The sequence below is a fragment of the Phaenicophaeus curvirostris genome, chromosome 4, assembly GCF_032191515.1.
Source record: "Phaenicophaeus curvirostris isolate KB17595 chromosome 4, BPBGC_Pcur_1.0, whole genome shotgun sequence".
NCBI classification, from domain to species: domain Eukaryota; kingdom Metazoa; phylum Chordata; class Aves; order Cuculiformes; family Cuculidae; genus Phaenicophaeus; species Phaenicophaeus curvirostris.
The window spans coordinates 15,151,005-15,164,179 of NC_091395.1; the positions used below are offsets into that span (position 1 = coordinate 15,151,005).

The 13,175-nt window shown below is 37.7% G+C and overlaps 1 protein-coding gene across 6 annotated transcripts in view; it reads right to left on the reverse strand.

Moving 5' to 3' along the window:
- Positions 1 to 13,175, reverse strand: part of TTC29 (tetratricopeptide repeat domain 29) — a 288,808-nt gene that overhangs the window by 109,575 nt on the left and 166,058 nt on the right. For 4 of the 6 annotated variants that reach the window (XM_069855337.1, XM_069855336.1, XM_069855335.1 and 1 more), the window contains 2 exons: positions 9,222 to 9,318; positions 5,257 to 5,340 (listed from right to left, as the gene is read on the reverse strand). In XM_069855337.1, coding sequence (XP_069711438.1) covers positions 5,257 to 5,340; positions 9,222 to 9,313 — 176 coding nt within the window. In that variant the 5' untranslated portion in view covers positions 9,314 to 9,318. The remainder of the gene's footprint in view (positions 1 to 5,256; positions 5,341 to 9,221; positions 9,319 to 13,175) is intronic. The other 2 variants (XM_069855339.1, XM_069855338.1) reach the window with 1 other exon arrangement.

The following is a 13,175-nucleotide window of genomic DNA, read 5'->3' on the forward strand; positions in this document are numbered from 1 at the left end:
TTTTTTCCCTAACTTTACCTAGCTAATACTGATGCTGAAAAAAGTGGAAAAAAGGGGTGGGGAGGGTAGTAAATAATTTTTCCCTTTTAAATCTGTCACTGAATAATGGAAAAATAATCTTCTATCAAGTGACAATAATGGAAGATTTAAAAAGAATGCCAGGTCACTTTTCTTCTGGTCTTGCCAATTTCTTCTATTGGGTCAGTGCAAAAATACTTGTTTTGCATGTGTCTGCTTCAATAACGGCCCTCAACTGGTTGCCATCTATTGCAGAAGGACATCCACGACTCTCCTCGTCTTAAAGTCTCTCATTTCCAGTACAAAATTCTTGGACCAATGTTGGGGTTTACATTCACGGATGGTCCCCTGGCCAAATGCTTGGTTGATATTACTAGCAGTTTCCACTACTTTATGTCCCCTTTTGAACTCATACAACAAAATTGCTTGAATTTGGTTTATTTCCCATATTTGATAGTGTAATATAAAAAGTGCTAAACAGTGAAAACAAAACTATTAGCAAAAGTAAGTAGAGTGAATTTTATACTTTAAAATGGCATGCAACATGAGCAAAATAAAACAAAAATTTAATCCACAATAAGCATCGAAGTTTACAATGACGAGAACAGTAATTATTTTGCACCAACCTAATAGAAATGCTGCCTCAGGAATTAGTGAATGCTACTCTCTTAAGAATTCTACCTGATCCTTTTAACAGCTTTCAGAATTTAGTAGTTCTCCAATGTGGGATTCATTGATAAATGTACATGTCTACATTTGAGTTGGTCGCCCTAAGCTCTCTATATAAACATAGGGGAGAAAAAGGTGCTTCAAAAGTATAATTTGGCTTATCCTAAAGAAGTTGTCTGTACACTAGAAGACAGGGCTATTAACTTTCAACTAATCAAATCACTTACTCTTGATTATTTCCATTGATTATATGCAGTGATTAACCTAGTCCTTTGTATCAGTTAAACTTTGGTGAAAACACCTTTGCTCCTTTTGCAGAGAACAGCGGTTTATGAAAGAAAAGGATTGCATTATATTTACCAGTCATCACTCCTAGAGCAAAAAGATTGTATTCCAGTTTTCAGTATACAGTCTGCAAAGTAGTTTAATGATTGATCTCCCCAGGATTAGATGAGGGGGTTGATAATTACTCTGTGGGTCACAGCCCACTGGAGAAAGAAAGCCTTTGCCTTTGTGTGTTCTAGGTGATATTGAAGTGGACCAGCCTTCTGGTGCATTCTAAGCAGAACAACTCACAACATCTCAAAAACATCTGATCAAATGTAAAAACAATCCTGTCTCCTGCCTGAAAAAGTACTATCAGAGAAACTCCTTACTGACACAAATTTATCAAGGCAAGCTTTCCATACTCATCACTTTCCATCCACCACCCACATGACAGAAAACACAAATTTTCTGCATATCTAGGTCAGCCTGCACTATCTCTGTATCATAATTCAGATGTCATCTGACTATCAATGAGTCTTGAGTGAGGACACTAGAACTCGATAATCTGATTCAAAGAAACACACCTAGTAAAATCACTGATGTAATATTTTTTTTGTTACACTAAAGCTGTTTCTCTCATCAAAAAGATTTCAAATTCTCTCTATTCTTTAACTCTTTTTTTGATTATATGGTTATCTTTGGACAATTTTGATTTGTCTGAAGAGGGGAGAACTGTTACTTGATCTTTCTAGCCTGACAAAACGATTAGGAAACAGGAATGGCAATATCAAATTCTAATCCATTGTAGGATTCAGACACATTTGAAGATTCAACCCTGCAATCAATCTCTTGATGGAAAATGCCTTACTTCACAATTCATCATCAACTTTTGGATTTTTAGTTCAGTCACAAGGACAATTTTTAATTTTTACTGTAATCCAATTTTGAGCCATGAATGTCTTGGTTAGTCAAAACCAAGAACAGAAAGTATCAGGGAAAGCAAACTGAAGGTCAGGAAAGTCAGTCAAGCTTCTTATAAGCTTACAAAAGCCTAATTCTGTGGCAAGAAAGGAGTCACATTCTGCATTAATGGGAACCTTATTTTTTTTTAATTTCCAGCTTCCCACACCACAGTCACTTCTTATTTCAAGTTAGTCTTAGAGAAGGAAACAAAACCAAAATCAGACAAACAAAACAATGTCCTGTTTTAATGTAAAGTACTATCTTTCTTAAGCATTGTTTTTTCTTCCTCTTCTATATATCACTCTGAGACAAAAAATGAAAACAAAGAAAAAAAATTAAAAACTTTTCCACAGAAAAAGGAGATTATAACATAAGCACAGTTAACAGAATTCTCCTTATTTGTTGGAACAGTGTACAATATTGAATAATTGAAGGATATCTGCAATATTTTTTCCTTCGATTTTGAACAAATGAGCTTATTTTAATTTTAAAGAATATTGTGAAGGATACAATTTTAGGGAACAGCTTTAAAGAACGTTGTTCATTTCCATAAATGTGATACTACCCATACATTCCTTTATTTAGGAGGTAATACATTTGTTGCCTGTCCAACATGCAACAAAATATAGAGGGTGTTTGGTATTAAGCAGGAGTGCAGCTACAATAATTTGTCTTGACAAAATACTGATGGTATTATTAAATTAACCTCTGTATTAAAGAAAAGTACAGATATTTACATAGCAAAAAAAATTTCCTGCCCTTTTGTAAAGAAGTGCAATAATCTAGTTTTAGAATTAAAAAAATATTTTAAAAGCTACACAGCACATTATAAGCCATTTCTCACATGTTTTTAAAAAAAAACATCTGTTGTCTGCTGAGACATACAAAGCATAACATTTGTTCTAGTAAGACCCTTTACAGATATGGCACTACCTTACTTTACAAATTGGTTTAAAATTACAGTTGATGCATTTAGTTTTCTGTAATTAGGTTAGCCTAGTACTAATATAGCTGGCTAGCTGCTAGTTCATTACCATTTGTTTGCTCTCAAATAATTGTATGAGATTTATGGAACCACAATAGAATATCACATGCTATAGAAATTTTGTAACTGCTGAGCTATAATCAAAAGCTAAAATTCTGAGAATAAATAAATAAATACACAGAACATGAACGTAATCTTTTGAAAGACGTACTTAAAAAAATCTCCATAGAAATAAACCAGAACACATATGATATTTCAGTTTAATCTTCTAAGAGGCTTTGATAACTTTGAAAAACATATTAACAAAACAATATACCACCAAATCGGGTGTCATCTGCAAACTCTTGATCTCCTCAGCAGGAGGAAGGCTTTATAGAGGGACCTGGACAGGCTGGATCGATGGACCAAGGGCAATTGTATAAGGTTTAACAAGGCCAAGTGTCCTGCACTTGGGCCAAAACAACCCCACACAATGTTATGGGCTTGGGGCTGATTGGCTAGAAAGCTGCCCGGTGGGGAAGGACCTGGGATTGCTCGTTGACAGTTAGCAGAATGTAAGCCAGGAGCATGCCCAGGTCATCAAGAAGGCCAATAGCATCTTGGCTTGTATCAGAAATAATGTGACCAGCGGGATGAGGGAAGTGACTGTGTCCCTGTACTCAGCACTGGCAAGGCCACACCTTGAATATGGTGTTCAGTTTTTGGCCCTTCACTACAAGAAGGACATTGAGGTGTTGGGTCATGTCCAGAGAAGGTCAACGGAGCTGGGGAACAGTCTGGAGCACAGGTCTTATTACGAGCAGCTGAGGGAACTGAGTTTGTTTAGTGTGGAGAAAAGCAGCCTGAGGGGAGACCTTATCACTCTCTACAACTACCTGAAAGGAGGCTGTAGTGAGGTGGATTTTGGTCTCATTTCCCAAGTAACAAGTGATTGGATGGGAGAAAGTGGCCTCAAGTTGTGCCAGGGGAGGTATAGATTGAATATCAGGAAAAATTACTGAAAGAGTGCTCAAGCATTGGAACAGGCTGCCCAGGGAACTGGTAGAGTCTCCATCCCTGGAGGTATTAAAAAACTATGTAGATGTGGCACTTCGGGACATGGTTTAGCAGGCAAGGTGGTCTTGTGCTGATGGTTGTACTGGATGATCTTAGAGGTCTTTTCCAAACTTAATGATTCTACGATTCTATAATTCTATGATCTTTGAACCAAGTCTTAATTCAAATGAAGGAAGCGGGGTATGAGTTTGCCTCAAACAGATTGCTTTCCTAAATCATCAGACTAGATACTTTACAATGTTTGTATTGACAGTCAGAATGCTTATTAGCTTTATATCATTACCATTGTAAAAATAAAGGCAAATAGGATATGTATCACTGGAAAGGAAACTGTGCCTGCTGGCTGAGTATTGTATGGTTTTAGGACACTGCTAAATTTATTACCCCTCAACTCTAATTTGGTAATTTTCTAGATTTTAATTTGGAAGTTTTTTAGGGAAGGTTTGCAGCCACATTCTTAGGCTAGGCAGCTGAAAAGAAGCATGTTTTGCAAGAAACTAGCTGGTTGAATTCCTATGTAATTGATAGTATGTTTTTATGCTGCAAGGGTGATCTTGCAATATTAATTGTTAAGGTGCCTAGAGCCCTTGTATATGCATCTTTTTATTATTTAAATATTGAAATAAATAAATCATCTCACTTAAGCAACCAGCAATTCAGATTTGTATAGAATTCTTTCATTAATTTTGATGGTGCTGAACCCCAGAACTGTTAAAAGACTCTAGAAGAACAAGTTGGTTCTAGTCTCCTGTAACTTCTAAATGTAAATACCTCCACTGTAAGAAATGAAAAGTTATCTCAATTTCTTTCATTATTGGGTTTTTAAATAACTAATGGTGTATTAAATGCTTCACTGCAGAAGTCAGCACTTGGGCTTGGCTAAATAATAATTCATAATTACAAGGATGTGTATGCTGGTATACTAAGCTTCCACCCCAGAGAAGTTATTTCACAGAGGTTCAGATAAAGAAAAAGAAAGAAAAAGAAAAAGAAAAAAAAAGGCAGCACAATTTCAAATATAATTACTGACACAATTTTAACAATAATGTTACAAATGTGATTTAATATCTCAGTAAATATACAAATTAGTAAAACCAATGAGTTAAATGCTTTGATACATTTAAGATCAGGAGAAATGAACCATCATTATTTAATATCAACTTCAATTTTTAAATGCCAAGTCCCACTAAGAAGGGTAGGGCCTAGGGAACTTTATATTTAAATGATTATGACGACTAGAAACAAAGGAAACAATAAACTTATGGATGTTAAAATGCCTCAAAAAAAAGCCAACTTACGCGGCAGCTTCTTGTTTTGACAACCCTTTGATATTCTTCACCAAATAATCATCTATGCCATCTTTGTCTTTGATCAAATGAATCCTAAATTTAAATGAAAAAAATTAAAAGAAACACTGTGAGGTGCTAACACAGACTTCTGCAGCATGTATAATACATTAGCATTGCCAAGTAGAGCTAAATACTGAAATATTGACAAAGTAATATATCAGACATTCTATAAATGCATACAAATATCTTTTTAATTTTTTGGTCTGTAGCTATTTCAAATCTTTATTTCTGAAAGAAAACAGAGTTGGTATTAGCTTTCAAGAGTCTGGTTATCTGATATTTCTGTCTAAACTGGAAGAAATTGTGTATTAGCTAAATCAATAATAATTGATTAAGCTATCCATATTTGAACTGTTTTCTAAATGAGAACCCTTACATTTTTGCATTATCAGTATGGACTGGAGTGATCCAATCTATTTTGTATTTAATTCTTTCAAAATAAAACCAAAAACATAAACCAAAATAAAATAAAATTCCAAGCCCAACTCAAAACGTTTTCCTCAGTGCAATGCAGACTTTTAATACTGCTTGCGGCTTTCCAGATTGAGCAGCATATCGCAAAAGGTGGTCCCCTAAGGGGGTAATCCAAAGGGCATTAAAATAAACAGCAAATTTTATGATGTATTTTTTACATTTTTAAATTATAACTGTACGCCATTTCACCTTTCGCTTGAGCCATCATCTTTTTGCATCTCCACTCTAATACACAAGAGATACCTTGAATTTTAAAGGGTAATATACACTTACTGACCATAAAGTATATTAAAATATATCCTGATATCCTGACTGCAGAGGATATTATTTTTATAAAAGTAATGTGAATTTATTTTTATTCTTCTTTAAAAGGGCATAAAGATTGTCTGGTTTATCACGCAAAGATAAAAGAAATTCAGCATTAGTGTTCCACATAAATCTATTACTTTCCTCATTCTCTGTCTGTATTACATTGCTGTCTTTCATTACAGGGATGAGAGTAAATTCTTTTCATAATGTTAGCTAATATAAGTGTCATGCTCCTTATTGCTCTGAGAGTACCAAAGACACTTCATGAAGTTCATTTAAATGAAAACAAAATAGCTAAACAATGGGGAGATATTTTGACATGTCTCTATTTAAAACAATGTAATAGCGAAAAATTCTGGCACAAATAGGGCATTTAAATTTGTTCCAGAATTTACTACTACTAAGCTGCATCAACAGAGGCTTTTGCTTTCTAGCTGCACAGAACACAATCCATATGAGTTGCTGCTGACCATGCAAAATGTACACCTTATGGATATTGCCATAAAAACTCAGTTATAATCAATACCAAAATCAATATCAAAAATTTCCCACCAAAACAGACACAATTTAGGAAGATACATAATGTCATTAGGATAATAAAGGTGAGGTAATTATTATATTTTTTAAACTGATGCAAAACATTTTTCAAGATACAAGAGGTTCATAGGAGGCAATAGAAATACTGAAAAATAGTATCTGGGTAATTAAATATGAAGTACTCAGTAGACAACTCAAAAAACCCAGGCTGACCTTTGTACTTTAAGACTGCAAAAATGAGCTTTCTGCACATCAGTAGCACATGGAGAACACAGCAGCTGAGGGTAGGAGGGGTGGGGAGGGAAGGAGTCCAAACCCAAAACTGAAACAGTCAACTACAACAAGCAAATTCCTAGGCATCGCTATCAGCTTGCTGCAATTTAATCTACACTGCAGTTAAAAGTCGTCTCAAAGTGGAACAAAGAAAAGCCTGATGCCTTCTCATTGTCTTCTCAAAGGTATTTTAATAAACAATCAAGGGAAAAGCCCCTACAATCATATACAATTGAAATGGCATGTGCGTTATTGTCAAGGTACACATTTCTGAGTTCTGATTGGCAACATTCACTAACTTAAAGACAACTATAGACATGAGGGGAAAAAAAAACAAAAGCAAAAACTTGGAAATCAATTTCTGTTTGCATAAGTTCTGCAATACCCCGCAGACTACGAACACCATAGTCATCAATCATAAAAAATTTAATTTACTAAAAATAATAAATACTTATCTCATCCTGGCTGTTATTATCAACGATGTTAATGGAGCAATAACAGAGAAAAGACAGGAAGGTGATACGTAGGAAAAAATACACAGTAGAAAATTCCATCAACTCAAATAATCATTATTTAAAATGGCTTGTTATATGCAATGAGAATTAAAAACAATAAAAGTAATTAATGTGAAAAAATGAGACTGTGACTTGGAACAGACATTGTTTCTTAGTAGAGGAATGAGGTAAGGATAGCACTGGCTAAGAGGTGCTGTTTCTTTTCTTCCAAAAGTTGTAACTTGCTTTTTCCAAACTGTTTTAGCCTTATTACTCCAGTGTTTCCACAATGACTCACACTATTTCATAAATAGTTTATAAAAGAGGCTGCTTCACCTGTAAATTGGCTCGCTTATTAAACACAACTATATTTTAATCCAGTGGACACTTATCTCAGAGCTAACATGTTATACCATACATTCCTGTAACTATTTCTGCTACCAGTCTACACAGAAAAAAAAAAAGCTTTTTTTTTCTAGAAATAAACTTCATGATAAACATACCTGGCTTTTGAATCGAAGAACAGAACAAAATTGCATAAAGGACTAAACTGATTCTTACATCACTTTCTATCCCCACTGCCTATTCTGTTAAGTTAGACTCCAGTTTTCTCAGAATTTCTTACCAAAGAAAATGAGAGAGCTTCTCTTGCTCTAATCACTAGACATTACAGCATGGTCTAGACCATTACAGAAGCACACATTTCTTTTCTTCAAATAAGCACAACCTCTACAGGACTGTTGCAGAATGCCCTTCTTAACCTGAAACTCCCCGAGTAAAGGGAAGAAAGAAGCCTCCTATCTCTAGGGTGAGTTCTCCAGCAACATAGTTACTGGAAAAAGTGATGGCTGCAGACCACAGCTCCAGCCATAAAAGATTAAATAAATAAAAAAAAAATGTAATACATGACCACATGTCCTTATTCTATCTCTGTGTGAGAAGACACCTGCCAGTATGAGTGCCCCAGAAAAACAGGGCCCAAGGATACCATGTTACTAGGTCCTCACTGCTCTTAGACAGGGACATGCAGCTGCTGAACTCTGAGCTTCCCCAGAACTTTCAGTCAAAAGGGGTTCAGGATTCTCTCAGTCCTAGGGAATGCTACGATTGGGAAGAAGAAAGGGGAAAAAAAAGATAAAACGTTAAATAAAAGATAAAGATAAAAAGATAAAGAAAAGATAAAGACAAAACGATAAAGATAAATAAAGACAAGAAAAGAATAAAGAGGAAGAAGAAAATAACCACAATTCCTTCTGAAATGAAGGCAATTTTAGGAAAAAGAGTTACTTCAGTAACTGAGAGACACTCAATACTCACTGAGGGAGACTAAAATGTGAGGATACAAGAGAAAAGATGAGTGCTGCAGAATGGAAAGCCACGTAGGCACGTGCAAGAAGATGATGGCTTGAAGGTATTACAGCATTGCTGTTAACTCAGTCAGTTAACTACAGAATTATGGTTTTCAAGTCAGTTTTATTCATTATATTTTGAGAAATGTGAAACTTTTGTGCCTGAAAAAAAACCCAACTTGTTTTTTTTTTTTCATCCTAGTAAGTACATATTTGTATCAATGCTAAATGGCAATAACTTCTTATGGATCTTGAAGGGGTTTGGAAAGATTAGGATGAAATATCTACCTTAAAAGACAACATTTCCTATTTTGGGGTCTGTCCTCCTTTTAATCATGAAACTTTCCTAAGAGACAATTTCCTTGTCTTTGATTTTTGCAATTTTAAATGCTGAAAAAAAGCAAACCCACTTTGTCACCTCAGCATAGCTGACTGAAGCTATTCACAATAAAAACACTGAAAGAAAAGAGGTACATACCTTGCAAAGTCTAATGAGGGGCAAACAGCCTGCTCTAAGAACCTGGGATGCTCCCCTGGGCTTTGCAGAACTGCTTGAGGCAACACATTCATTTTAACTAAAACAAACAAACAAAACCAACATTACTTGAAACAAAGTCTTCACAGTGATGCAGTTTCTTATCCTTCTTTTACTGCTTCCCAGTCAACTCTCTTTTATTTTCAGCCCATTAGGTGTAAAACCAGACTCCAGCTCCACACAAACCTTTTCAGACCCCAGCATTACTTCAGTAGGACATAGGAATGGTCATAATCCTATTTTCAAAGGTTTTCTCTTTCATTGGAGACCTTTTGATTTGCACAGGAACCGCTGACTCAAGAACATTACTTGCATGGGATTCCTTGTGTTTCAAGCTATCTAGGTCCAAGCATTAATATTTCAAGTTAATACATAAGGTGGAGAAATGATTGACCATGCAGTGTGCAATGCAAAAGCACTATAATTATGTTCAAAATAACATGTAACCACAATAGCAACAACCCTTTGAGTAAAAAATGTAATCATAATGCTATACTTACAACACAGGGTTTTACTTTAAACAAAAGCTGAAAGCCCCACAGTTATGTAGAATTGTCTGGCTCGTCATTTTGAAGTATATAAATGCTAATGGGACTTTTTTGTCATATAGTGGTACTGTGTTTTTTTCCCCAAGTATTCAGTCTACACTTCCTACCATTAAAGTTTCAGCTGCCAGTTCCTTCATTTTGCATGTCTGTGATCTGAGGACGTTAGCAGCAGGAGCACCCTTACTTTTAAATTTAGTTTAATGTGGGTATTGCATGCCCTGCTGGCAGGCCTCAAGGCACAAACTTTTAATAGGGATGGGAACACAGAATATAATAGGAGGGGGGAAAGAATTTAACTATTTGCTACATTTAGTAAAAGGAAATTTATTTTATAGAAATAAATGTTAGATATGAAGCAACTTGATACTGAATTATCAGTATCAGTCTAGCAGATATTTTATATATTAACCTTTCTGGGATCAAAAGCCCTTTCATTGATGCAATATTTTGCTACAGTTATAGTGAAGTAATTTTTTAAATTGTGTTACTTAGAATAAGAATGACAATTATAGATTGAAAAGATTACAGGATACAATATTTCATTTTTTTAGGGGTTAGTACTAATGATAAACATGATGATACATAATGATAAACATAAATGACAACATTTGTTACAGAAAGCAAAAAAAAATTATTTACAAACAGACTAATCTACAGGCGGAGGCAACAACATTTTATACAAGTGTGCTATAGAAAAAAAATCAATAGAATAAAAACATACTGGTAATTCATCACTATAAAAGATTATACCTTTTACAGAGGATGACAGGTTTGTGTCCAGAAGCAATATAGAAAGGAACATATTTCTTTAGGAAGATACTATGTGAGAAATAGTAATTAAACTTTGGAACGACAATATTGAAGCCCAGAGAAGATGCAAAGCTTTCTACCAGCTTCTTAGTTTTGAGGTGTTAGGCAAGAAAAATCAAAAAGACCACATCTTAATGGCAGCTGTTGCATTTGGCAAGGCAAGAGAGCTGATCATCTGCAGCTGTGGTGCATAAAAGGCAGGAGTGAGCAGCTGAAAGAAGACCCTGAAAGCCCTGATAAAGCCACTGACAAAAAATCCCAAAAAAGCTGTTGACGGATAGGCGTACTTCTGGCATGCCACGGGTCTCAGGCTCACCCACATAGGACCTGGCTGGAGCATACAACAGGTCCTCACTGGCACACAAACTCCAGGTTCCAACCCCACAGAAATCAAGTATGTGGTTAGACAGGTCAGCATACACACAGGTCTCGTAGTAGAATGAGACACATATGCAGACATTTTTCTGAGGCCATTAATGTCGCACAAGGATTAAAACGATTGCCCTGACTCCTATTTCAAACTCAGAGCTTGGGAATGAAAAACAAAATGGTTTAGTGATTGATAGGAATGGTTGGACTCGATTTCCAACCTAGTGATTCTGTGAAAATCTGCTTCATAATAATGTCAATTTAATTTTTATTTTAAAGGTGGGAGGTTGCTTTCATAGTGAAATGGATGGTGTTTTCTCCTCATTTCCAAGATAACTGTAATCTTTACAGGTAAATTACAACCACGGAGACACATGATGGAAGGTATCAGCAACACATCCTTCTGAAACACTTGCTATTACATTCACGTGAATTTTGTTGCTGATCATTTAAAGACTGCTAGCCTCATCTTACTGGCCCAAGCCACATCTCATTTACTTAACTAAACACCCCCAGAATGCAGTAAAAGGCAAGTCAGTGCAGTTTGTTTCTAAAGAAGTGCTATAGTTATCACATGAGGAAGGGAATCTCCCCATGGGCTGGAATTGCTCCAATGTGCACCACAGCTATATGTAAAACGCCAACCAACTGTAATGACTTTTCCTGGCATGTTCTACGAAACCTGTTCCTAGGGATTAACCATCACCTAGCTCTTCCTGCAGATATTCTGAGGCATGCATAAATCCAACTGGAGGCTGAGGACTTCCCAGAAAGGGAAGCAGCCTGGAAAGCAGGCATGGCTACCTACGGCTGCCTTTGCAGACGTTATTTGCTACAACCTCGCACCTCATAAAATAAAAGGATGACAGAGTGTGACAGGATAGACTTACAGCCACGTTGCTTTATTACACTCTAAGTACTGATAGGATTGATTTAAAACCCCAATAAACGTATAAAATTGCTAGCAAGCATGAGTGATCACAGAATCATAGAATCACTGGGTTGGAAAAGACCTTTGAGATCATCAAGCTCAACCGTACTTGTCTGATACTAAACCATATCAACCACCTCCCTGGGCAGCCTCTGCCAGTGCCCAATAACCCTTTCTGTGAGAAATTTTTTCCTGATGTCCAGCCTGAACCTCCCCTGGAGGAGCTTGAGGCCATTCCCCCTTGTCCTGTCCCCTGTCACTTGGGAGAAGAGCCCAGCTCCCTCCTCTCTACAACCTCCTTTCAGGTAGTTGTAGAGAGCAATGAGGTCTCCCCTCAGCCTCCTCTTCTCCAGGCTAAACACCCCCAGCTCTCTCAGCCGCTCCTCATAAGGCCTGTTCTCCAGCCCCTTCACCAGCCTCATTGCTCTTCTCTGGACTCGCTCCAGAGCCTCAACATCCTTCTTGTGGTGAGGGGCCCAGAACTGAACACAGGATTCGAGGAGCGGTCTCACCAGTGCCGAGTACAGAGGGAGAAGAACCTCCCTGGACCTGCTGGTCACACCGTTTCTGATCCAAGCCAAGATGCCATTGGCCTTCTTGGCCACCTGGGCACACTGCTGGCTCATGTTCAGTCGCTGTCAACCAACACCCCCAGGTCCCTCTCCTCCAGGCAGCTTTCCAGACAGACTTCTCCTAGTCTGTAGCTGCACAGGGTTGTTGTGCCCCAAGTGCAGGACCCGGCATTTGGCCTTGTTAAACCTGAACACCCCCTGGTGAGGCCATTCCACCTCAACCTATCTCCTGTCACTTGGGAGAAGAGGCCAGCACCCACCTCCCCACAACCTCCTTTCAGGCAGTTGCAGACAGGGCTAAGGTCTCCCCTCAGCCTCCTGTTCTCCAGGCTAAACAAGCCCAGCTCCCTCAGCTGCTCATCACAGGACTTGTTCTCCAGCCTCACTGCCCTTCCCTGGCCACGCTCCAGGACGCGGTTTGTTTTGAGTTAACCGGGGTGTAACCACGGCCCCAACCAGCGCTCCACCCGCGTTCCAAACCTGCTCTATCCCCGTGGCTGCCTGGTCCCCAGCTCCCCAATTCCAGCCAGCTACGCCTAGTTTTCCCTTCACCAACCCCCCATAACCTACGTACCCGGGGCTCCGGCACCCTGCCAGCCTCTTAAAACACCTCTAGACGAGTAAAGGCCGGCTGAGCCCTGCCGGGGAGCGGATCTCCCCGCGGGTG